This window comes from Sebastes fasciatus, chromosome 6, assembly GCF_043250625.1.
Source record: "Sebastes fasciatus isolate fSebFas1 chromosome 6, fSebFas1.pri, whole genome shotgun sequence".
NCBI classification, from domain to species: domain Eukaryota; kingdom Metazoa; phylum Chordata; class Actinopteri; order Perciformes; family Sebastidae; genus Sebastes; species Sebastes fasciatus.
The window spans coordinates 5,697,914-5,724,804 of record NC_133800.1 but is presented as its reverse complement, the minus strand read 5'-3'; the positions used below and the strand labels follow the sequence as shown (position 1 = coordinate 5,724,804).

At 41.5% G+C, this 26,891-nt stretch overlaps 1 protein-coding gene across 3 annotated transcripts in view; it reads left to right on the top strand.

Moving 5' to 3' along the window:
• The window catches only part of zdhhc8b (zDHHC palmitoyltransferase 8b), an 81,607-nt gene that overhangs the window by 49,529 nt on the left and 5,187 nt on the right, over positions 1–26,891 (top strand). For all 3 annotated transcript variants that reach the window (XM_074637309.1, XM_074637307.1, XM_074637310.1), the window contains exons 2-8: positions 10,367–10,488; positions 16,819–16,976; positions 17,861–18,033; positions 18,799–18,901; positions 19,336–19,427; positions 23,810–23,942; positions 25,603–25,708. In XM_074637309.1, the coding sequence (XP_074493410.1) occupies positions 10,367–10,488; positions 16,819–16,976; positions 17,861–18,033; positions 18,799–18,901; positions 19,336–19,427; positions 23,810–23,942; positions 25,603–25,708 (887 nt within the window). The remainder of the gene's footprint in view (positions 1–10,366; positions 10,489–16,818; positions 16,977–17,860; positions 18,034–18,798; positions 18,902–19,335; positions 19,428–23,809; positions 23,943–25,602; positions 25,709–26,891) is intronic.

The window sequence follows — 26,891 nt, the reverse complement described above, 5'->3', positions numbered from 1 at the left end:
CTTTGGTGGATTACTTATCGGGGAAATATACGGGAAGTGTGTGTGTGAGTGTATTTTCTTTTAATACTACAGACAGTGAGTAGGAGGATAGAGGGAAGAAAGGTGACACTAACTCCCTTCCCTTGACACACACACACACACACTAATTCATTCCTCTTCCATATGGAAATATTTGTTTTATCACTAAGTGAGATCCATATTTGCAATATGTGACATCTGCTCACACTAAATGCCTACATTAATAGGAAACTGCAGGGAATATGAATGAAATGTTGTTATCCTAAACCACATAATGTAATGATGATCTCACTCATCACGCATTTTTGAAATTTTATTTTAGATTTTCAATTGATTTCTTGAGCTGAAAGAGGTATATTATGTATCAGCTGTAAATATATATCTTTGGAATGAAACAGTTCATTTAAACATGAGCCTCATCGGTACGGAGCCAGGCAGTGTTTGTAATAGTATCAGTGCTCACTGGGCTTATTTATAATGTGATGTAATTTACTGCGGTAAGCTGGTTAAACTGCATTTGTGGTTGAGGGAAATAGGAATGTTTTTCTTCACGGGATAGATTTCCTGCTTTCCTCTTTTCTACAGACCACAAAAACGGGGTTATGAATATGTAAATTACAAAAGGGCAGCGTGTGGGGGCAAAGCATTTTATTTCATTTCGACTGGACCTCTTATGCGATTATGGATATGCAAATCGGCTCTGAGCTGAAATGCAGATGGAATACAGTGGTACCCTGCAGCTGCACAGGTTCCTCCTCTGCTCTGTTGTCTTAACCGTTCCTCGAAGCTCTCGTCAATAAACAGCAGAAGTGGTGCAGCTTGTTTTCGTGTTTCCCAATCTCTAAAATTTTTATTAATTTGCAAGTCTGGTCATGCATAGTCCTTCTTCTAGTTCGACACTAGAAGGCTATTTCCACATTTATCTGCTGTAGGGAGATAGTTTCACCTTGAATCTGAGTTTAAGAAGCCAATCGTGGTCCAGTAAGCAACTTACAGAAGTGTGATGTGGAAATCTGAAACTTTGTGCTGGCCATTACTTACTATGACATCTGACATTTTATAGATTAAAGACTAGGGCTGTCAAAGTTAACGCAATAATAACGCAGATTTGTTTTAACACCACTAATTTCTTTAACTCAACTTGCGATTTTTAGGTTGTAGCGGGCTCAGTTTAGTTACAGTGAAGATACTGGCATCATATGAAACTAGAAAACATAAGGAATCCATCAGTACCAACCATGTCATACTAGCTTGTTGCGAAAGAGGCTAAATAACGCTCCAAACTTGCGCTAAATTTGGTGAGGAAAAACTGCCATGGTCATTTTCAAAGGGGTCCCTTGACCTCTGACCTCAAGATATGTGAATGAAAATGGGTTCTATGGGTACCCACGAGTCTCCCCTTTACAGACATGCCCACTTTATGATAATCACACGCAGTTTGGGGCAAGTCATAGTCAAGTCAGCACACTGACACACTGACAGCTGTTGTTGCCTGTTGGGCTGCAGTTTGCCATGTTATGATTTGAGCATATTTTTTATGCTAAATGCAGTACCTGTGAGGGTTTCTGGACTATATTTGTCATTGTTTTGTGTTGTTAACTGATTTCCAAAAATAACTATATACATACATTTGCATAAAGCAAGTATATTTGCCCACTCCCATGTTGATAAGAGTATTAAATACTTGACAAATCTCCCTATAAGGAGAAAATATGTGCGATTAATCGTGATTAACTATTTTAATCGATTGACAGCCCTACTAAAGACGAAATGAAATAAACACTAAATGTGAATATACAATTCTGCCTTCAAATTGTGTTGCTGTGCAGTTTGAATACACCCATCCCTACTGAATAACTTAGGGTTCGAGAAACTGAATTTCATGATACCCAGTCAATCCGTGCAGCCTCAAACTGCTCTGCTCCAGCAAATGCCTCCAGCAAACATCACCATCACCTGCACTGACAACAGGCCTGCTGCTGTGTGTGTTTGTGCGTGGAATGCTAAATGCCACGTGTGTGTGAATGCAGAGCCTTGGGGATGTGTTTGCGTTAGAGATTGGCAGGTCCCAGGGGAGTTAGCAGTGAGCGATGCTGGTGGCCATGAATCCCTCCGAGGAGTAAAATAGGTTTGATAGAATTTCAAGAGTGAGTATGAACCAGGTAGGACCAAAACCTAATAATCAAACCCTCACCCGCATTTCCTTATAGAATACAATTCCCATTTGTTTCCCGTAATGAAAATTCCCTTCCTGGAAGGTGAAATCACACCAGCCTTGCAACAGATTCAGGATCGCTGGGTCTCAGCAGGCAGTCTGCAGGAGAACAGACCACCCCTGTGCGTCCAACTGGGCTCAGCATTAATGAACTAATCAATGGGATGGTGGTCTCACCATGTGCTGAACACATTACTGTAAGTGCTCCCAGTGGTCCTGCAGCATTGTTGAGTGTTATAGGTGTTATTCATGCTCACAGGCGTTGATAATAGCTTATGTATTGTTCCTATAGAGAAAACATCTTTAACCTTGAACATTTGAATGCGAAGACGAGCTGATAATGTTTCCTGCAGTATACGCTCCTGTACTGAAATATGTTGTCAGTCAAACGGCATTCTTTTAAGCACTATTCTCAGATGTTTGTTATCTAACTCTGGTGTTAACTGGGAACAGGGATTTGTTTCTTTTCATCTAGATTCTAATTTTACTTTAATAATCTACCTCCTCTCCTATTCTCCCTCTAAAATTGGTTCAGGGCCGGCTCTAGCCCTTTTGTTGCCCTTTAGGCAAAATTCCATCACAATGGTTTTTTTAAATAAAAATTAAGAATGTTATTTTCACTGTATTTATTATAATATAAATAAACAATTGGTCCCTGATATTGTTGGCTTAAAAGTGTTTAGTCAGTTTCACTACAACGAGAGTTAAAGGTGTGAAAAGTGTATTTCTTTCTTTCTTTCTTTCTTTATTTGTTCATTTGTTACCTAAATGCAGAAAATGAGGAAGGGCGCCCACCGGTTTTTTTCTTTTTTATTATTTAATTTTTTTTAGAGGGCGACCAGCGCCCCCCAGAAGGTGGCACCCTAGGCAACCACCTTAAACTGTAAATTAATACCAGGCTGAAAAGCAGAGTTTGATGTCATCAGGGTCATCTCGGGTTGGAGTGGACACTTTAAATTCACACCAGAAAGCCTGCATTACAAACTGAGAGTGTGGACATTGAAAGACATGGACATTTGCCAGGCAGGGAGGGTCTAATGAAATTATACTATTGGTTGCATTATGGGATCCAGCTTTTTTTGGAGCTTGTCCCATACTAGGGACTAAAAGTCAGAATATCTCGGCTTCTGTTGCATCAATTGTGACCATTCTCTTTTCAATCTGTCTTTTGTGCGTTCCTTAATTTTATGGAAGTGGAGCACTAAATAAGTGGAGTACCCCTTTAATTGTCATACATGGTATTGTGTTTCTAGATTGGCTATAAAAACAGTTAATCAACAAGAGAATGAAAAATGTTGAATCTTTAACAATGAAGCAAACAACGGTTGGATTTGCGGGCATAATAACGGATTTGAGCAGCAAATCAACACCTGAATGAATTGGACACATACAGTATTGTGTATATTAGTCCATCATCTCCCTTCATTCTCAAAGACTGGCATTTGGTGAACCTTCATGTTGGACTGGTGCTGCCGGTGAGTGTCGGTGCCAAAGGTTCTCTGGAGTGACTTGGTTTTCTCTTTGATGGTAGTTCAGACTCTGCCCTCCACACCCTCCTCCCAGAGCTACTAAAAGACAGATAAGAGAAACTTCAAAGGCTGCTTTTTCTGCTCCGATCCAAAAGCAGGCAAATGAAGGACGGGCAGATTTGAGTAGTCAAATCACTTTGGGGTGTGTGGTGTGTTGCGAGCATGGCGACGGCGTTTTCATGGTTGATGCAGTAGTGGAGGAAGTACTCAGTATCCTTTACTTAAGTAAATGTACTAATCCCACACTGTAAAAAAACGATGTTACAAGTAAAAGTCCTGCATTGAAAATGTTAGTAAGAGTATTTAAGCATAATAAGGAAAATTTATTTTTTATTTTCAGGTGCATACTTGTATGTTGGGTTTCTACTAGAACATGTTTACATGCTTTATTGTTCAAAAAACGCTTTACTTTTCTCAAACCGGCTGTGCTGCAGCACCTCTTTTCACCCTTTGTATTAGTATAGTTGCCAGTCGACTAATCGTTATACTTAATAATGTTGGGTAGTTAAATTTTATAACAAAACCTCATATCAAAATGTTACAAGCTCTTTGTATGTTTTGTATGCAAAAATCTCAATTTGTAAAGTAACTAAAGCTGTCGAATAAATGCAGTGAAGTAAAAAGTACAATATTTCCCTCTGAAATGTTATGGAATAGAAGTAGAAAGTAGCCGGAAAATTCCACCACTGGGTAGATGTGATTGATTATCGCAGACCAATCCTACCACCTTAAAAAGCTTTACGTTCTTCATCAAGCACCTAATTACATTACAGAGACCACAGAGTGGTTTCCTCCCTCTGTAGGTTTGGGCGGTGGGATTAGAGAGCTTGTTTCAAAGTGTTCCACCCAGATTTTGTTTAATCAACACACTCCAGCCTGTGTTTTTTAAAGGGTGGCAGCTGAGGATTTGTGTCCAGGCTTTTTTTTTTTTTTTTTGAAGGACAGCTGGGTTATCATCACCCGAAAGCCTGGTGTTTTCTCTAATCTTAATACCCAACCAGAGCCCCCTATTGCTGCATTGGGTGACTGAGAAGGCCATTGGATACCTTAGGCTAAGATTCTGTCTATCAGTCCATAAGCTGATGCTGGATGAAGTGTGTGGATGTGTGTATTATATGATTTCACTATGTCCCAGGGGTGGATATCGGATACAGCATCGTTGTAATCCACGAATGAGATGAGGCCCGCGAGAGTAGAGAGATGCAGAACGGGGGAAACTAGTGCCGCTTTACAACCTAGAGTGAGTTACAGCTGCAGTTTAGATGAAACTAATCTCAGTTTGTGGTGGTTGCAGCTAAAGTGATCTATCATGAATATTTCATAATATAGATTTTTACTGCTCAGTTCTGGACACAACTTGACCAGAAAAGGAAGGAAAGGAAAAATAAACAGAAGCTACATCCATTTATTTATTTATTCTGTATTATTATTATTATTTTTCGGGCCAGTGGAACAAGCTCTACATCATCGACATATTATCACATCCTAAAGTTGTTATGGTTAATTTGTTAGCAAAGTGTCATGTTTCTGGAGACCTGACAAATGTAAGCCTAAACACTCCTTTTAGCTCTGTTTTTGGTCTCCACCGGCTCCCAATGGAAATACATGGCTCTTAATCTTCTAAGTGCGCCACTATATTCACCAGCTAGTTGCTAGGTTTGTTTATCTGCCTGCTGTTGGTAGAAACTGGCTCGATGAGAGCGGTGAGACTGAACCAGAACAATAAAGTCATGAGCCGTAAAACCAAAACAATGAGCTGAAAGACGCTGAAACGTTCTGTAGAGTTGAGGTGATTTGCAGTCGGGTGATTCATCACTACAAGCAACTCCTTTCACATTATGCGTAGTCATTTGATCCATTGTTAATAAAAAAATATTGATTAGTGCAGCTTTAAAAAACACATGTAGTTTTTGTAAATGCAGTATTTCAGAATGCAAAAATTGAACTGTGTCTTGCGATATTAGTGACACACATTAGTGATCACTTATGCCATATTACCATTTTAGGATATCCAAAATCTAAGATGATATCTAATCTCATATCATGGTATCGATATAATATTGATATATTGCCCAGCCCTAACATACTGTCTCACTCATGTTTATATTCTAGCAATCATTTATAACTGGACTGAAAAATCTGCAGTGTCATACTTTGCTGCTATTGCTTTGATCGAGTACATTTTGTTGTAGTCGCATTAAATCATGAAGCTTGTATTGCCAACCTAAGGCATTTTAGATAAAAATTGTCCACCAAAACATGAGTCATATTTAACTAAAGCTGCAGAACGAGAGTCAAAACTCATTTTCCACTTTAACAATGCTAATGTATGAAGACAAAGTGAAGGCTGCTGTGTGGAAAGGTGTGCTCTGTGCCAGCAGTCTGCCTCGTATTGATCCGACTAAGGATAGAGAGGAGACGGTGTGTTGCTCTGCCAGCCTCAGGAGCAAGCTGTGGATTATTCCTCTTTAATCCTTTGTCCTTACTTTGCTCTTTTCCTTATTTCAACCAGGAGATGAGATGTGATTTTCATCTCTTTTAGTCCTCAGCGTTATCTTTATTGCAACAGTGTGCTGGGCATGTTCAGGGGCTTTTGATCTGCCGTTTTTAAATGCTGATTGGCTGGAGGGTGCTCGCTTCATTACTCCTCCAGCTCCTGTTTGCAGGCATTTTAATTACCACAGAGAACTAAGGCCTTTTTTTCCCACTTTGGCCAGCTAGGACTCAACCAAACTCATTCCATTACTGCACTTTTTGGCAGCAAAACCCCCCCCTCAGCTTTATAAACTTGGTCCAATCTTTCTGACAGTATCATGGTTACACAAGCAGTTTAAGTGGCTTGTAAACAGTGTTGATAAGCACTCTGTGGTTATTTGTTACTCCCACACAATTAACCAATGTCTGTGGCTCTAATCAGGCTTTCTCTGTCACATTTTCCTCCCACACTGTCTGCTCCCAGACTCCTAAAATGGTTGCTGTCAGCTGCACTCCATGTTTTTTTTCCCTTCTCTCTGGCTCAACTATATCACACTGTGGGCAAAAACACATGATCCTTTGACAGGTAAATTTAGGATTTTGTAAGACGGTAGAGCTGCATGCTATTGCTTTTCTTTGATCAGTCCTTTAAGCCTTTGTAACTTGTCCGCTCGCTGCCAAAGCTGTGATGACACAGCCCTGCACCGCTCATTACAGGCCTCTGTGTAAACGGCAGATCCACTGAAATGTACTGCTTTGAGGTTGTTATCTTGCAAAAGCAAATATGTGCCATACAATAAACTGTATACAGACAATAAGCAACACCAACACTTGAAGCTGGGGTAGGCAGGTTGGAGCAGATGTGATTAAAAATAAGTTGTTTTTATAAAACGGTCACTATATCCTGACAGTAGTGCATGAGACAGGTAATCTGAAAAAAATCATGTTCCTCTGTGTCCTCCGGTGCTCCTAACGGCATCTGCAAGATTTTACAGACTGGAGGAAAACAACCAATCAGAGCCGAGCTGGAGCCTTGCCGTCTCTGAGCAGCTGTCAATCACTCGCGAACTCCGATCAAACGGTTAAACTAGGCACCGCTGATCAAATATGAATCAATATTCTGTTACTGTAATGCTTATTTCTCGCGTAAAATGTTTTCAGAAACATTTTGTAGTGTACTGTTTAGCTGTAAAATGAGCATTTGCGAGTGATTGACAGCTGCCTCCGTTGAATGAACAGCCAATAGGAACGCTCTCTCTCAACGAAATGACCTGTGATTGGTTAAAGTCTCCCGTCAAGGGCTAGATTTTCTAAAACCTGTAAACAGAGCCATGAAGAGGTGCAGAAGTCTAGTTTTCTCACAGAACACTTGAATTACAATATGCTGAAAGGTTATTATGACATTTTTGCCCAACAATGCAAAAAAAATTCTGCCTACTGCTTCTTTAAATTGCCAACCTTTTAGTTTGTGACAGATATTTTTTTTCCAGTTGTAGTTTGTTGTGTGGCTGATAATCAGACAGATGAGATAATTATAGGCTCATTGCATCCACGCCTTCATAATGAGAATATCACAAACAACACTCGGCGTGTGATTTCCTGGTGATTGTCTAATTGAATCTCTTCCTCTAATGAGTTTATAATATGCTTGTCGTACTTCACTGAAGAACATGTGAGCTACATTTTCAAGTGACGTGAATGAAGTCGACTATAATGGGCCCCCAGCTGATATGGTGCAGTGATATCTTGGAAGAATTAATCACACCCACACTGGGGCCCCTCATAAAGCTGTGGACCAGCGCAGACTGGTCACGTGAGAGGCCACCTCATCCCCCGCCTGCGTCTCTCTATCCTCTGTCAGCGGCTCCCTACAGCCACGGCTCTGAATAATTCAACAAAGCAAAAGAGGGCCGGCGGAGCGGGAGAGGAGATATGGATTGAAGATGATCTCAGGGCACGGGGAACCAGGAAATTGACTTTGTGACGTCAGAATAATCTGGAGAAGCATGCTCGTATGTGAAAGTGTGTGTATCTATGAGTGGGCGTGGGTGTGTTTTAGTCATTATATGCCAGGAAAAGAGAGCTGGAAACACAAGTGAAAGTGAAACACCTTCCTCCCTCTCTTGCAAGAAGCTTTATTAATTCATAAATTCTCTCTGAGCCTCTGACCTGCATGATATCTGCAGTACGTGTAACCGTAGGCGTTGACACATCTGGGTGTTTCATCTCTACACAGACAGCCTAGGACGCACACGCAGTGTCTTGACATTTGAGTCCAGGTGATTGAGCGGGGCTGTGGGTGGGATTCAGGTGAATATTTCACAGCGCTGACTGAGTTATGACTTGCGGGCCAGTGGAGAAGGTCAATCTTGATGCAGAATGTTGGTGGAATTTAAAGGAGGTTCTCGGTGACTGACCTGACAGGTTTCCATTGAGGTGATCGGTGTAATTTACTGGCGCAGTAAAGAGTTACATCAGATGCATGTGATGGATTGAGCTACAGTTCAGACGGAGGCTTTTTCATGCAAGTAGAGTTGATCAGACCTCATCCAGGTTTGGTTAGCTTTACTTTTAGACATGCTAGCAGCAAGGCTATAGGGATGGCAATGTCTGTCTGTGGTCCATCACTTTGGTCCAGACTGAAACATCTCTACAGGGTGGACTGCCATGACATTTTTTGCAGACATTCAAGGTCCCCAGATGATGAATCCTACAGACTTTGATGATACCTGACTCCTCATCTTGCGTCACATTGAGGTTGATATTTGTGGGTTGTGAGCAGCGGGTTACCCACGGTTCTGAAAAGTGAAGCCAATGAGGAAGTGCCTTAAACTTGCAGTCTCTCTAACAGCCAGCAGGGGGCGACTCCTCTGGTTGCAAAAAGAAGTCTGACTGTATAGAAGTCTATGAGAAAATGAGCCTACTTCTCACTTGATTTATTACCTCAGTAAACATTGTAAACATGAGTTTATGGTCTCAATCGCTAGTTTCAAGTCTTCTTCAATACAGCATGATGTTCATTTAGTAAATTATGGTCCCATTTAGAGTCAAATAGACCATAAAGCAGGGTATGATTTAGGGCGTGACAACCTTGTGATTGACGGGTTGTTACCACTGGGAGTTGGTCTGGGAGTTGTCTGTATTTTCATCTTAGATCTTTAACCCTTTCATAGTGTGTTTTCACTTCATGAAAGTTAATTATAACTTTTTTGGTCACCTGAAAACGTCTTATTTAGAGTTCGGTTGCGCTTAGCTCCACCCACTTCTGGTTGCAAAAAAACAAGATGGCGACGGCCAAAATGCCAAACTCGAGGCTTCAAAACGGCAGTCCACAAACCAATGGGTGACGTCACGGTGACTACGACCACCTCTTATATACAGTCTGTGGTTTTGAGCGAAATGTCTCAATAACTATTGGATGGATTTCTATGAAATTTGGTACACACATTCATGTACCCCTCAGGATGAATTATAATAACTGTAATGATAACTTTTCATGACAGTTCATCAAATGTCCAATACTTTGGTTTATGACCAAATACAGGCAGTGGTGGCCTTAGATTAGAGGTTAGAAAAGCTTGTGACCAGAAGGTCACCGGTCAGTGCTTGCCCCTCCCTCATTACCACAACTGAGGTGCCCTTGAGCAAGGCCCTTAACCCCAACCAGTGTGAATGTGGTCAGCACGTTCAAAGAGAGCATTTCTCCCAGTGAACCTTTGCTGAATAAATAAAGGTGAATAAAAAAATTCCTGCAAAACTCTAATCTCCTTTAAACAGGGCCTGCTAAAGAAGGATCAAGCCTTCAGTCACAGTTGTTCAGGCAGTTTATAAAGAATTACAGTACTTTTAGGATTATTGATTCAAGCTGGCTACCTTAGTGTTGTATTATTTTCTGTAGGTCAGAAGCTCTGGCATCCACTGTTTTCCTCGCTCTAATTTACTCTCTGTAATCATGTTTCTGATTATGATTATTGCTTCAATTTAGAACCAAGACTCAGAATGAGGGGGCTCCTTTAAAAGAGTGCATTTGAATATGTCATGGTGAACAGGAACATGCCTCTGATGATCAAAATGTGATGCTGTTTAAATGTGTGTGACTAACCTAATATCCTAATCTCTGTGTCTCTAGGTGCCCCTGGTTGACGAAGGTGATCTCTCCCGCCGTGCCTCTCTACAATGGCTTGGTCTTCCTGTTCGTCTTGGCCAACTTCAGCATGGCAACCTTCATGGACCCTGGAGTTTACCCCAGAGGTTTGTATGCATGTCTGCATGTATGCAAATGGGATTTAGTGTCTTCTGATGGTGTAAATAATGTTTCTAAAAAAAACGGTATTGCCCGCGATATTTATCTGACATCTAAAAATATCTGTAGTATCTGTCGTAATGTATTTGCACATAAGTATGAGTAATGTTGAGTTCTCATGTAGAGGGTACACCTTTAATAGCAGCACATTTATCAGAGCACCGAAGTACCCAGTGTCTCACTGCTCTATTATCCGCCTTACCGCCTGTTACGGTCCACATAAACTCATGCAGTATCTCTCTGCTGCTTGGCCTGTCAAACCAGCTGCACTGACTTATTCTCCTGATGCCTCTTGTCCTCAGCGCTGGGTTAAGTAATGATGATTGAACTCATCCCCGGGGATGTTTGTAATGCGCTTGTAAATGATAAGCACCTGTCTTGTGCTTTCTCTGCTCATAAAGGGGTAATAATCATTAGGTTGTATAAAGCGCAGGCTATCTTCCTCCCCAGAGGTGACAGTGGCCTTCTGCTGCCGCTGCCCCGCTGGGTTTATAGACTACTGAGGGATGAGGAGCTTTCTAACCTCTTGACGTTATATCTCACTGGCAGCAGACCCAAGCGAAGAATCGACATAGCCATTAAATGACATCTGCTGAGAGAATCACTTCGTCATCCAGATTGTAAAAGTGAGAATGAAAGGTTGGCGTGTATTAAGGGTTTTTCCATTCAGGTCAGGTCATTTATTGTCATTTTCTATTTTGGGGAAACTGCAAAATGAGGTAATAGACAGACGAGAGAGAAGGCTGTGGCTAATAAGGCTGCACAGTTACAAGCAAAAATATCAGCTCGGCGCAAGGGCAAATTGCAGAAGTCAGAGTGTCGTGACATTTTCAGTTTCCCTGCAGGTTAAAAGGTGTTTTGACACTATGCAGGATCCCTCTCTGAATAATGTTTTTCATAAAATGTTTTGCTTCTTTATCTGGTCAACATACAGTAGGCTAGCACTAAAATTGTAACCCACTGTGTCGTGGTGGTGAAGTGATTTTTTAAAAATGTTCACTTAAAGGTGCTATTGATAATGATGATAACATTCAGTCACTAGATGTCACATTCTCCCTCCCCTGTTCCACTGTATTTACTTCACAACAAGCTATTGCCAGGCACTTACTGTCAATCCATTTATCCGTTTTTTCCACACTAACTGACGACCCAGAGATACCACGTGATACCAACGTCGTTTTACTATTGAAAACATTCATTTTGGACCCGCCAAAATTTTTAAAATGATTTATTCAGAATCATGATCATTTTTTTTTTTACTTTTATTCGACACCTTTCTAAAGGCCCTGTGGATGTATTAATTATATTTTTTTAAATATTCGTCCACATAAAAATTTTATCAATAAGACCTTTAATTTGATTTCAGAATCAGAAAGACTTTATTGATCACCGTGGGAGCAATTGGGGCATTACAGTCGCTCTTGTATAAACATAAAGAAACGTTAGAAAATAGAATAATGCAACAATGTGTACATAATGCTACAATATAAACACAATATATGTCAAAAAACAATATATATATAAGTAAGTACTAAAATTAAGAATTTGAAATTGAGAATATAAGAAATATGAAATATGTACAAATACTTGCAATAAGACGTACAAAAAATATATACAACAAATAACCACAGTGCAAATAGGTGGAGATCTAATTGGGGGGATCTAATTAAGTGTGATTTGACCTGTAAAGTGCAACATGAGATACAAAGATATTTGTGTTTAATCCCAGAGGATGTTAAAAGAAAGTCTTATGACTAATCAATAATTTTATATTAACAGTAGGTCAATGACTATGTTTAATGTGAAAGGCGTTCAACAGAAAATTATCATTATGTCTTTCTATTGTGTTCCTCGGTGGAAGAACAATTACTATAATAAAAGACTTAATATGATGTTGCAGTTCTAGTCATTGTACTGTTCTCAACAATAGCTGTTGTACGTGCTCAGCTTCTCAGAACACTGAACCACACTGTGTGTTACCCTAGGCAACAGCTAAAGTACATGTTAGCCATGTACACGTAAAAACTGTGTGGATGAGTGCTCATTTTATTACTAAAAGGTCAATGATTTGAGGTCAATGCTGAGCTCAACTCACGCATATCAATGCTGTGGTGGGTAAAAAAGTGTCACTCAGTAGTCCAAAGAAAATGAAGTATTACAACCCATAATGTGAATAATATTCCACCTTCATGCAAGCAATTATTTTATCAGGGCAGGGGTCAGCGATTTAAATTCTACTTGTAGATTAATGTCATTTAACATGAATACTGATAACAGGATTAAATGTATTTAATAAAGAGTCAGACTGTACATGCATATAGATACAATAAGATGTAAGTATCTCTAAATTAATTTTAGGCAAATTACTTTAATTCTGGCTTGTGGTGAAGGATGAAGCTAAATAATGCTGCAAACTTGCGCTAAATTTTGGTGAGGAAAAAACTGGCAATGCCATTTTCAAAGAGGTCCCTTGACCTCTGACCTCAAGATATGTGAATGAAAATAGGTTCTATGGGTACCCACGAGTCTCCCCTTTACAGACATGCCCACTTTATGATAATCACATGCAGTTTTGGGTCATAGTCATAGTCAAGTCAGCACACTGACAGCTGTTGTTGTCTGTTGGGTTTGAGTTTACTATGTTATGATTTGAGCATACAGACGTAGGCAAAGTTGTTGGTAACGTTCCGTTAAAGAGAGAAAAACCCACAATGGTCACTGAAATAACTTGAAACTGACAAAAGTAATAATAAATAAAAATTTACTGAAAATTAACTAATGAAAATCAGCTGTTGCTTTTGAATTGTGGTTCAACAGAATCATTTTAAAAAACAAACTGATGAAACTGGCCTAGACAAAAATGATGGTAGCCCTAGAAAAGATGTAAAATAATGTGACCATAGGGACATATTAAACTAAGGTGTGTCCTGTAATTAGCATCACAGGTATCTTCAAACTTGTAATCAGTCAGTCTGCCTATTTAAAGGGTGAAAAGTAGTCACTGTGCTGTTTGGTATCATGGTGTGTACCACACTTAACATGGACCACAGAAAGCTAAGGAGAGAGTTGTCTCAGGAGATCAGAAAGAACATTATAGACCTTCATGTTAAAGGTAACGGCTATAAGACCATCTCCAAGCAGCTTGACGTTCCTGTGACTACAGCTGCACATATTATTCAGAAGTTTAAGGTCCATGGGACTGTAGCCAACCTCCCTGGACGTGGCCGCAAGAGTAAAATTGATGACATATTGAAGAGACGGATAATACGAATGGTAACCAAAGAGCCCAGAACAACTTCCAAAGAGATTAGAGGTGAACTCCAAGGTCAAGGTACATCAGTGTCAGATCGCACCATCCGTCACTGTTTGAGCCAAAGTGGACTTAATGGAAGACAACCGAGGAGGACACCAAATCATAAAAAAGCGAGACTGGAATTTTCCAAAATGCATATTGACAAGCCAAAAAAGCTTCTGGGAGAATGTCCTTTGGACAGATGAGACAAAACTGGAGCTTTTTGGCAAGTCACATCAGCTCTATGTTCACAGACGAAGAGATGAAGCATCCAAAGAAAAGAACACTGTACCTAATGTGAAACATGGAGGAGGCTCGGTTATGTTATGGGGCTGCTTTGTTGCATCTGGCACAGGGTGTCTTGAATCTGTGCAGGGTTCAATGAAATCTCAAGACTATCAAGGCATTCTGGAGCGAAATGTGCTGCCCAGTGTCAGAAAGCTTGGTCTCAGTTGCAGGTCATGGGTCCTCAAACAGGATAATAACCCAAAACACAGCTAAAAACACCCAAGAATGGCTGAGAACAAAACATTGGACTATTCTGAAGTGGCCTTCTATGAGCCCTGATCTAAATCCTATTGAACATCTGTGGAAGGAGCTGAAACATGCTGTCTGGAGAAGGCACCCTTCAAACCTGAGACAGCTGGAGCAGTTTGCTCACGAGGAGTGGGCCAACATACCTGTCAACAGGTGCAGAAGTCTCATTGAGAGTTACAGAAATCACTTCATTGCAGTGATTGCCTCAAAAGGTTGTGCAACAAAATATTAAGTTAATGTTATCATCATTTTTGTCTAGGCCAGTTTCATTAGTTTGTTTTTTTAAATGATTCTGCTGAACCATAATTCAAAAACAATATCTGATTTTCATTAGTTAATTTTCAGTGAATTTTTATTTATTATTACTTTTGTCAGTTTCAAGTTATTTCAGTGATCATCTCTTTAACGGAACGTTACCAACAACTTTGCCTATGTCTGTATGTTTTATGCTAAATGCAGTACCTGTGAGGGTTTCTGGACAATATTTGTCATCGTTTTGTGTGTGTTGTATGAAATAGGCCACTGCTTTGTCTGCTGAATGCGTCTTGCATCGAGTGTTTGTATAAAGAAAAGCTGTCAGGGGAGATGCAAGCGTAACTGCCGTCTGTCTGTTGGTCTGGCAGACGGTTTACCTTTAAAATCTATTTGAAGCCACTTGACAGCCATAATAACAGAGCAATCTGTGCTTATGGAACTGTTTATTTCTGTGCTCTACCGTTTGTTCCTCTCTTGTTTTCTCTTTTCACTCTTTCTTGCTTTCTGTGTGCGTGTGCCTGTGCGTGTGCGTGTGTGTGTGTGTGTGAGTTCAGCTACCTGGATCTCCCTGCAGTTATTATTGTACTGTGAAATTATTTTCCCAGGTTGGAGCTCCGTGTAGATCGTGTGAAAGTGCCCTTTGATCAGCTGAAAGACATTTTATTTTCCGCAGCGAAAAGCTCTCAGTCGCAGGAAAGGAAGAAAAACAGTTTGATTGACTGCAGAGTCGCATCAAGGGCAGCAAATGCCACTTTTACTCTCATACTGTAGTTTACAGGGTGCGGGTTCAGTTAAATGTCTAGGTCAGATGGAGCAAACTCTGCAAGGGTTAGAGGTTTGATTCCCATTTTAAAAAAACATTCTAATAATGTCTGAACATGTGGGGAATTAAACCAAACGATTTCTGTCATGCATGCGTTACAGTGTGCTTGTTAAAGGGACTCTGTAAGAATCAGAAATTGCTTGTTAACAGTGACACCTTAAATCAACGACAGTCAGCGTCCTGTTGCTCGCGCTTGTGCTCGCACTACATACATGTAGAAGCGAGCATCGGTCAAAAGAATGAGGTGACACAGACAATACAGATTGACAGGCATCATGTTGATGAACGTTAGCAACATTGGCCAGCTAAAACCACAATATCACTATACTGTATATCTCACATACAGTACCAAACGAAGGTCCCTCCATGAATCAAAGGCCCGGCCGATGTTGATCCTAGTGTTAACTTTTCCTGCTTCAGCCTCCCGACAGTGGTCAGAAGGCACAGGGGAGACACTGTGGTCGATAACATTACTCTCTCCGAGTTAACCCCCGCCACTTCACTCAGCAGCAGGGAAACAAGACACGGGAAACCTCTGTTGGTCTGGAGGAGCTGCAGCATTTATCTCTGCACAAACAGTAACTTCCACTGTACAATCACTTGATATTCTCAAAGCTAAACTAACTCTCTTCTGCTCCGCTGCTTGCTCGTTTCGCCGCCGCTCTCTCTCTCTTGCTTCACAACTCACTTTCCACGTCGACACACAACACTAGTTTTCCCCCCCGACGTCGGTCACATTCCTGTTTTGCAAGACCGGCTTCACTAGATATAACTTTGTTTTTTCTGTGCTTCCGTAAAGTTTGTGTTGGAGTCTGAGCTGTGGTGGGGCTGGTTGCTTGGTGGCGTTATCGGCATCCATTTCTAACCGATCGTTAGCTATCGTTGCACACTGTTAGCCCTGTAAGCGGAGCTGAAAATAAAGCATGACATCACATCTGTTGGATTTTCCCGGAAAAAATGGGCCAGCTTCTTCACATTAAAAGCCATCTAAAGGCTGATAGAGGAAACCCCAAAAGTCGTGGAAGGTCTCATTTTTTATGTTAGGTTACAACCTGTTCACGCATTGGCAATGAAAAAGCAATTAAAAAACATTTATACGTGTTCATACAGTCTCTTTAATCATTCCTAATGTTAAAAACAGAATGAATAGGTCTATAAAAATGTTCATTCCTTTCAGTGTTTGCTGTCTCTGCAGACAGCTAGCAGTGGGGTAGAGCTTCATTTAAGGTGCTCCCCTGTTGTCCCTGTCAAAGGGAATCATACATCAAAACCATGCTTCTTTGTGACTATTTTCTTCTCACTCTACCATATGCATCTACGCTCCGTTAATCTGCCTCTGTGTGTGTGTATATCTGTGTGTTTTCCCCACAGCGGACGAGGACGAGGACAAGGACGATGATTTCCGGGCGCCGCTCTACAAGAACGTGGAGATCAAGGGCATTCAGGTCCGGATGAAGTGGTGCGCCACCTGTCACTTCTACAGGCCGCCTCGCTGCTCGCACTGCAGCGTCTGTGACAACTGTGTGGAGGTGTGTGTGTGTGTGTGAATACTAAATGTGCAGAAAGACTGTGTGTTACAGTATACATGCAGGCACTGAAAACTAAGTGTGCATCATGTTTAGACAAATATATTAGCTTTTTATTAACAATATCATGCTGCTCTGTTAGCGTTGGGCATGTTTGATATGATATAAGATGCAGTTTGTTTGTACGTAGTACATATGTTTGTAGCTTGAATCCATTCAGAGGCTTTTCTGTCGTGCCAAGAATTAAAATCTAAGACAAACGCTAAATATATATATAAATAATTTCTAAATATCTGTGTTTATGGCAAAAATTGTCCTCATTAAAAAACATAGTAACTGGCATAAATATCAGCTTTTTGCAGCTTCAAGCTTAAAATACTGTTATCAGTATTAGCTTTCCAATCCTCATTTTGGTCTGACAAATGTACACACACCTACACACTAGGTGCTATTTAAAAAAGGGCTCAGTGTTGTAGTTGGTTTGAGTGTTTGTAAAAGCCTAGTGAAGGATTGAATGAGGATGTAGATGATTATTTACACGTCAACCGATGAAAGTAGAGAGCAGAAAGGCAGTACTGGATATTGCAGTTAAAGGTTGATTATGGATTGAATGTTTCATTGTAATGTTTCTTCGCCCCTTGCAACCAAGACCATTTTGTTCCTTCACTTGTTTTGCCTTATTGGTCGAGAGATTTAAACTAGTCCCTGCCCAATGATAAAAGATGATGCACAGGTCAAAATTCATAAACTTAAATTTACAATCACATTTAAAGCTCAACCCCAGACCAGATGTAGTTTATATCATTTAATTTAAAAAGTGCATCGCATCGCATCGCATCGCATCGCATCGCATCTCTGAATTTCTCCCTCCCTCTCTCCCTCCTCAGGACTTCGATCACCACTGTCCCTGGGTGAACAACTGCATTGGACGGAGGAACTACCGCTACTTCTTCCTCTTCCTGCTGTCGCTGACCATCCACATGGTGGGAGTTTTCTCCTTCGGCCTCATCTTCGTCCTCCACCACCGAGAGAGACTGGCGGCGCTGCACACCACCGTCACGTATCCTTTCGCCGCTTTAAATCTCACGGCAAAGCCTGCTGCGTTTTTAAATGGACGATTTGGTTGGTTGTCTATTTAAAACTAGGGATGGCAACATTGGAGAAAACCAGCAAGAGTACACTCGATTTTTTAAATGATCCAACCGCAAAAAAACAGCCCAGTGTTGTCAACTCTTTTCCAATTAAATTAGCTAGCAGCGCTAGCTTCAATAGTCATTAATTCTCGAAAGTTGCCAAGTCAGCAACACTGACAGTGCGTTCCTTCAGGCCTCCCTCCAAAGCCACTCCCCCAAAATGATCATTATATTATGAAGGTATACATATAATGAATGTAAACGACGAACAAGGCTATTGTTAGTATTCTTAGCTGTCAAGCTAGCAGGTCTAGATTGACGCCCAATGAGTGCACGGACAGAGTGCACGCAGGTCGACAGGCAGGTTGCCCGTCCAATGATTACATTGATTGAACAGGTTTATTTCAGTCAGCGACAGCCACAGATGTCAGATTTTTTTTTATTGTCAGAGCATTTGATTTATTGATTGCTGTCCAGATGTAATGAAAATTTCAAATAATATAACAAAAAAAGGTTTCTAAATGACATTACCTACCATGGCTTTAATATTTCAGAATAATGCTTCCTGAGTGGACAAACATTGTTTCTAGTAGCTTCTTCTGTCTGAAGGAGTCAGTGGAGTTATTCTTACAATACATCTGGTGTTCTTGTGATCCTATATTGTTGTTATTGAGCTTGACCTTTGTGTCCAGTCTGGTGGTGATGTGCATAGCCGGGCTCTTCTTTATTCCAGTCATGGGACTCACAGGTTTCCATATGGTGCTTGTTGCTCGGGGTCGAACAACCAACGAACAGGTGAGCGCAGGAGCTGCCGACGTGCTCGCTCCGAATGTACACACACAAACAAATTTCGGTTATTTATCCAGCGAAAGTCAACAGAGCTGCGTTGCTCTGCTTCACACTGACTCACACTGACTCAAACATTCACACCTGGAGCTGTCTGACTGCTGGCAAACCGTGCTGGCTTCAGGGAACCTGTGAAATAGTTGGAGAATCTTGACACACAAACCTGTGGTCACCACAGTGGATCACAAGCACACGCAGGCGGATAATACAGTCCAAATAGAGTGTGGACAGAAATAATATCCAATACACACTCATGTTGTTTGAAGCATCCCATAATGAATCACCTTCTTTGTATTCAAGCACTGGACCTCTGTGTGTCTACATGTGTATGAACTGTGGCCTTCCTTCGCTGCTGACTCTAAACAAGGCGTTGTGTTCCTCAGGTGACGGGCAAATTTCGTGGAGGAGTAAATCCCTTCACCAGGGGTTGCTGTGGCAACGTGGAGTATGTCTTATGTAGTCCCCTGGCACCTAGGTAAGATGCTTTATTATGCTTTTCAGGTTGTTTTTGTCAATACACATTTAAGTCTGAATGATTTTTAATGAATAGTGATGTATTCCTGCGCTTGAGAGAATCTGTTTGTGTATGGTTATGCATATGTATAGGGGTGTGGCCCATCGAAGCCCAGTGCAACACCACGTAACTACAATAATAACACGGGCGGCACCATTGTGTGTGTGTGTGTGTGAATGCGCGGGCTCTGAGGTGGTTGCGGAGGTGTGTATCCAGTTCTGCCTGAAAGCAGCCAGCCACCCTGAGGGAAGGCAGATGGCTGAGAGAATTGAATCACTCTGAAGAACAACAGTTAATGGGAAACAGAGAGCAGAGCTAGTCAACGCGCCTCACACACACACACACTACAAAACCCAAACACCACTTTTACAACCTATAGGGACGAGTTCCGTTCCATAAAAATCAACAGTGTGACTGCAGAGAGACAACATCAGGTGGGGGTGAGATGCTGTGTTACAAGCATCTGCTGTTGAGTTGTTGCGTCGTCCCTGACGGGAGGTATTTATCTACTGAACCACTGACTCGAATCATGTTGGAACAGACTGATACTGAATGAACTGTTAGAAGAGAAAAACATTTTTTTTAAATCTGACTGCAAATCATTTAGTAATCATTTAGATTTTTCATGTGGGGGTTGATTACTTGAAATCTGTAAAGACTTGCTTGTAAAATGTACCACACGTTTTACTCCCTGAGCTTCCACGCCATTAAATATTAAAGCAATTACACTGACAGCCCTTTTTAATTATGGAATAACCCTGTAAGACTCACTTGAATGCTGTTTTTTCTGTCATGAAGTTGTGTTTGAAATGTCTGTTTTAAACTGTGTAACTAGCCAAATGGGATTACGAAAAGTGCTTCATTAATTTCATCACTGTATCTGTGGATCTGTGCATCATGGGTTGATAGTGGAGGGCGAGGTGCTGTATATCAAGTAGGAGATGAGTACTGAAATAATTAGGGCTTTCAAAGTTAACGTCTTAATAAGGAGTTAACGCAAATTCATTTTAACGCCACTCATTTCTTTAACACTATTTGCGTGTTTTTGTTTTTAATTAACCTCTCAAAATACCACAATGCCACTATTCGATCTTTCAGAGGTTGTAGCGGGCTCAGTTTTAAAGCTAGAGTGAAGATACTGGCATCATATGAAACTATAAAATCTTGTCAAACCATGTCATAGCTTGGCGCCTAAATAACGCTCCAGAATTACGCTAAATTTTGGCGAGGAAAAACTGTCATGGCCATTTTCAAATGCGATCGATTGACAGCCCTAGTTATAACATTAGTAATGTTAGCTGTTTTTGTGTAAATTTCTATGTTTTATTTATGGGTGTACATACATATACAGTGCATATATATCAGGTCATATATCTGTATATATGTATGTGTAATGTAAGCCTGTGTTTTTCATTTATTTAGAAAGAGTCAATCGACTCTGGTACAACTTAAATATTCCTTCCATATAGTGTCAAAACAGATTACTGTTGTAGGAGTTCAAGTCTTCTTGTACACAACATTTTTAGAAGTTATTCTGTGTGAACATAAGATACAGTACATGAAACACAGAGTATTTCTCATGTATAAATAAAGATTTAGGGTGCAGTGAGACTAGAATTAGAAAGGCTTTCAGAAAAATGAATTCAGTTTGCAGCAGATGTTTCTCTACTGAAGACAAAGCTAGTGTCCCCCCCTCCCTCTTTTGCATGAGTTGTGTATACTTTGATGTGAATTACTCTAATACAGGGGTGCCCACACTTTTTCAGCATGCGAGCTACTTATAAAATGACCAAGTCAAAATGATCTACCTACTATAAAAATGCAAAACATATATTTATTTATAAATATATTGAGTATTCTTTATATGTACAATATATGTTGGTGTACCTTGCATAACTGCATGAACCCATATTGTACAATATAACTCTGTAAATTTTTTGTCATTACCTTATTCTGATGACTTGCACTGAATGGAATCAGCTAGGGATGCATAGTCCGGACAGTAGCTGCTGATAGCCTGCCTCAAGCACACTTCCAAATGATCATCAGTCAAGGTGGAACGGTATTTGGACTTAATAATCTTCATGTGGGAAAAGGCTGACTCGCATAAATAAGTGGAGCCGAATAATGCAGTCAAGGAGGTAGCACATTTCCTCATGTTGGGGTACTTTTCCTCTGTGAGTAAGTTCCAGAACTGTCCATGAGCCCTGGACTTAAGCTAAATGTCAGTTTGTAGTGTCAAAATCTCATCCTCCACTCCAGATGAGTTCAGGTGAAACAGTGTTGCAATTTTTGATGCGAGTGAATCAACCTCAGCATCTTCCCGAAAAGGGTAGCACATGAATGTAGCGACTGGCTCCAGTAAAACAAAGTCTTGAAAGCGTCTGTCAAACTCTGACAGACAGTTCTCAATCTGCTCTGTGTAGCGTGCACTGTCAAGTTGCACACACGCCTTGCCTTGCGTCTCCAGCTCTGACGCGAGGTTCTGGAAGTTTGCCAAATCATGGCGCTGCATCTTTGAGGACAGATGTTGCATTTTCCGTTTGAAAGCATTAACTGAGCTGATCATATTGATTACGATTTTGTCTTTTCCTTGCAGCTCTACATTCAGGTCATTTAACATGTTGGTCAGATCGGTTAAAAATGCTAAGTCTAGCAGCCACTGATCGTCATTTAGTTGGTTGTATTCTGCATGTTTAGCTACACGGAAAAACTCCTTAATCTCCGGACAGAGCTCTCGAAATCTTTGCAGGAATTTCCCTCTACTAAGCCATCTCACGTCAGTGTGTAGCAACAACTCAGAGTGGTCGCAGTCAGCCTTCTCCAGATGCGCACGGAATAGCCGTCTTTGAAGAGATCTGGCACGAATAGAACAGGCGATCTTCATTGCCACATCCATTATCTCTTTCATGTTGAGCATTTTTGCGCATAACGCTTGTTGGTGTATTATGCAGTGGTAATTGAGGAAGTCTGGGAAAGCATCGTCCTCCCTGCACTTGGCAATAAATCCATTTGAGCGGCCAACCATCGCGGGCGCTCCGTCCGTGGTGATGGACACCAATTTCCACACTGGGAGCTGGGTTTTCTCGATAAAGTTTTTGAAAGACTGAAAAATGTCCTCTCCTCGCGTGTGTTCTTTCATGGGCAGTACTGTTAACAGCTCCTCTTTTGCAGTCATATCGGGAAACACCATCCGAATAAAAATGCACAACTGGGCTGTGTCACTCACGTCTGTAGACTCGTCCAATTGCAGTGAGAAACACTCGCAGTCCGCGATATCCTTCCAAAGTTGCTGGGTCAAATCCTCGGCCATGGCTTCACTGCGCCGTGTAACTGTACTTCTTGATAGCTGGAGAGCTTTGATTGAAGATAATATTTCTGGTTTGTTTTTAAAATCTCGGAACAACGAGTCAGCTGCTGCAACGAATGCCTCTTTTACCATCTCTCCGTCTTGGAAGGACTTCTTGTTCTTAACGATGAAGTGACTCACCCGGAATGATGCTTCGGTGGCAGCCTTCGCTTTTGTGGTCAGCTGTGAGAAAAATGACTGCTGTCCGGACAACTGGGATTTTAGTTCCTTCACCTTTCTCTTTCTCAGCTCGCTTTTCGGAGGGAAGTCAGTGTTGTAATTTTTGTGAACAGTCCGAAAATGCCGCTCCACATTTCCCTTCTTCGGAATAGCAATGGTAGACTGGCAGATGAGGCAAACGCACTTCGAATATGACATTGTGAAAAAAAAGTCCTCCTCCCAGTCCGTATGGAAGTGGTAGGTTTTTGGCTTCTTACTTGGTCCAGCTCCCCCACTCATTTTTATACCCTTTCTTAAGTTTAGAAGAAATAAATTGGAGGCTAACTAGGCAACTCGGTAGCTTGCTAGAGTTTTGCCGCACTTGGCGCGCTTGTTTGCGCATGCGTGGTGACCCATGTATCAGAAAAGATCAGATGTCAGACTGGCTGCCCTGTATGTCAATCAAGTGACACATTTCATAGTGAGGATGGATGATAGGCTGACGTCTATTTATTTTTTAAATTTTTTTTTTTTTTTTTTTTATTTATTTATTTTTTTTAATGCCATGCGATCTACCCACACTACCTTCGCGATCGACCGGTAGATCGCGATCGACGTATTGGGCACCCCTGCTCTAATAGTACGCTGTGTGCTGGTTCGGCTGTGTTACAGAGTTGCAAGCTTGTCATCCTGGTTGCATCCAGTGAGACACCGTAAAGATTTCAGATGTAAAGGCAGCGCTGACTGCAAGGACTATACTAAACATTGTAAACTGGGAAAGTACTGTGATAGTAAAGAATCTGTTTGTTCATGCCTGTTGCCTTTTTTTATGCAGGTACATGATGGACCCCAGGAAAAAGCCCCATGTCAAAATTCAGCCCCCATTCATCAGACCTGACCTGTCAGAGAGGCAAATCACCATCAAGATCAGTGACAACGGCATCCACACCACCATCATCAGCTCCAAGGTGACTTTTTCCACAATTACAGACAGACATTTCCCTGTTTCTCCATCATCCAGCCGACCTACAGGTAGTCCTTCTTCTGCATGGGATGCAACCATTTTCTCTTGCTTTATTCCCATAGTCTCATGTCACAAATGTGAAACATAGTGTATCCCCAGTTCGGTTCCCAGTTTCCCATTTAAAATACAGGCTCATGCTCTAGGCAGCATATAAAAGGATGCTGTAGCTCACTAAAGTCAGATACATTAGAGAATTTCCTCATTTCTAAAGCAGGATATTATTAGACATTTGACGTCAAAGCCAAGTGACTCACGGATAGGGGGAAATGAATTACATTATTTTTTACCTCAAAGGGATATATTATGTCTATATGGTTGATTTTAAAGGCAAACATGTCTCCAAAAACCTTTATGTAGAGGCCATTGGTTTCATTTCATGCCATTTATTATGGAAATCAACATGCAGAAATTTGGAAATTGTGTGATATAGGTAAGTTATGGTCCTTTAAGGCTGTATTCACACCAGATCAGGCATTTTGGCGAAGATTTGAAGGTGGTAGTGCGTTTGGGCTGCGATGGCCACGGGGTAACCTGTAAAAAATAGAAGTAGAATCAACTTTTGGAGAAACGCAACCCGACGTCATGCTGCAGTGGCCAATCGCATAACCGGCGATCCAGAGCTGTACAGGTAACAAAAGGCGTTACCCATACTGCTGCGCAACCCTGCGGCAAATCGCAGCAACGCCTGATCTGGTGTGAATGCAGCCTTAAGTGGCATAGCAGATTTTGTCTGTACCTGTAAAATACACTCATCTCATCAGCCTAAAGTACAAAGAGGGGGTCTCCAGTGAAGAAAAATGGCCTATTCCCTTTAAGAGTAACCCGAGAGATTCAATTATTTTCTGATGTTCAGGTTTGGTCAGTGACAACTTTTCTGCGATTAAGTGAAATTTAGGAGCAAAATAGAAAAGACTTAAAGGGAAACTACAACAATTTTACACATCAAAGTCTGTTTACAGGTGTTGGGGAGTACGACATCATATGTAAAAAACAGCTGTATTAATTATTTTGTGGTTCCAGAGGGAGCTGCATGAAGTCTGATAAATAGACTTAAGTGATGTCACCTGAGTCAGCGTAAGTTGGGACTGAAGTTTGAAAATGAAAAAAATTCTGGGAGTGTGGCGTTAGAAAGAAGTGAACTAACCAGACCTCTGTAGCTCGCTCCTCGTCTGTGCTTGATACTAGCAGCTCGAGGCTACATTAGCCGCTACTACTAGCACAACACAACCAAATAACTGAATGAACTGTCAACAGACAGGTGCATTGTGGATCATGTAGGCGGTTTTGACAAGGAAGAAGAATTTGTGGATTTAAAAAAGATGACATATTTGGTTCTGCTGCATCCATTTTGGTTTTAAACTGTGTACAGTGCTAAGAAAAAAAAAGTTCGTCCAACACTGTGATCATTTCACCATTTCCACTCAATTAGCCACTAAAAAAAAAGATCTTAAGTAGAGCAGCTGCCTCGTGCAGCTCTGCTACCCTACGACCGTCTGTGAGAGGTATTAGTGCATCCCTAGCTCTAACACATGCTCTTTTCTATTTCATCTGCTGTTCCCCCACCTGCTCTGGATGCTTTTAACACCCTGCTCTCCTCCCTGTAGTCCAAAAGCAGCCTGGACGGCCTGGACGAGAAAGAAACCCAGCCGCCGCTGCCGCCCAAAGCTGACCGGTACAACCAGCTGAAGGGCCAGCTGACCTCCAGCGAAGGTAAGAAACCGGAGAACAAAGCCACCCTGTGTTCACCAACAACTCTCCCTCTCTCTCCTGTCAGTCATCATCGATCCCACTTCTCTTTCCTGTCAGGGCTGGTACCAAACGGCAATTCCCCCAAACTCCGTTCATCACCAGTGTCCCAGTGTGTGACTTGCGTCTAGTTTAGCGTGATAAATGTCCGTCCCAGTGGCAGGTCAATGGCCTTTTAGTGCTGGCCCAGAGAATAGGCGTGATTTGTAGCGAGGAGGCAAGTCCTGTTCACTGAATCAGCACTAGGTTTGTGGTACAATGGAGAGATTTCAGAGTGAATCATTACAGCATGAATCACCACCTTTTTTTTCTGGTGGTGTGTAGTAATGGAGCCACATAGAGGGATGGGAGAGGACTATGGTCTAGAATCAGGACTCTAACTAAAAAAGATGACTGACTGCCTTTGGAAGTCATCTGTGTAAATTAGGAACTGTGACATCCTATTGTGGGCGGCACGGTGGTGCAGTGGTTAGCACTGCCGCCTCACAGGAAGAGGGTTGCAGGTTCTTTTGGCCCTTCTGTGTGGAGTTTGCATGTTCTCCCCGTGTTAGCGTGAGATTTCTCCGGGTTCTTCCTCCCACAGTCCAAAAACATGCAGGTTAGGTTAATTGTTGACTCTAAATGTCCCGTAGGTGTGAGCGTGAGCGTGAATGGTTGTTTGTCTCTATGGTTCAGCCCTGTGATAGTCTGGCGACCTGTCTAGGTAAAACTCCGCCTTTGCCCGATGTCAGCTGGGATCGGCTCCAGCTCTCCCACGACCCTGGATAGGATAATAAGCAGTTACAGATAATGGATGGATAGATGGATGGACATCATATTGTGGTGATGGTTTTACAGCTAAGGGTGTTATCCAGTGGTAATGTGTTCTTTATACTGTTACATTCAATAGTATGAAGTGTCAATAATGTACAGTATAGTGTGAACCTCCAACAGCAGGTTCCCTCCGGAGGATCTCCATTGCCATGGTGCATTATATCAGGGAGTGAACGCTTTCCGCTCTTCCATGGAGCACCATCACTGCCTGATGGTACTTCACAGTACTGCAGCCGGTCTAAATGGATTACCTCCATTTTTTAAAAGCAAATTAAAGGACTCTGAATTTGTGGAAGTATGAGTTCTTTGCATAGCCCTCAGAGACAAATACAGA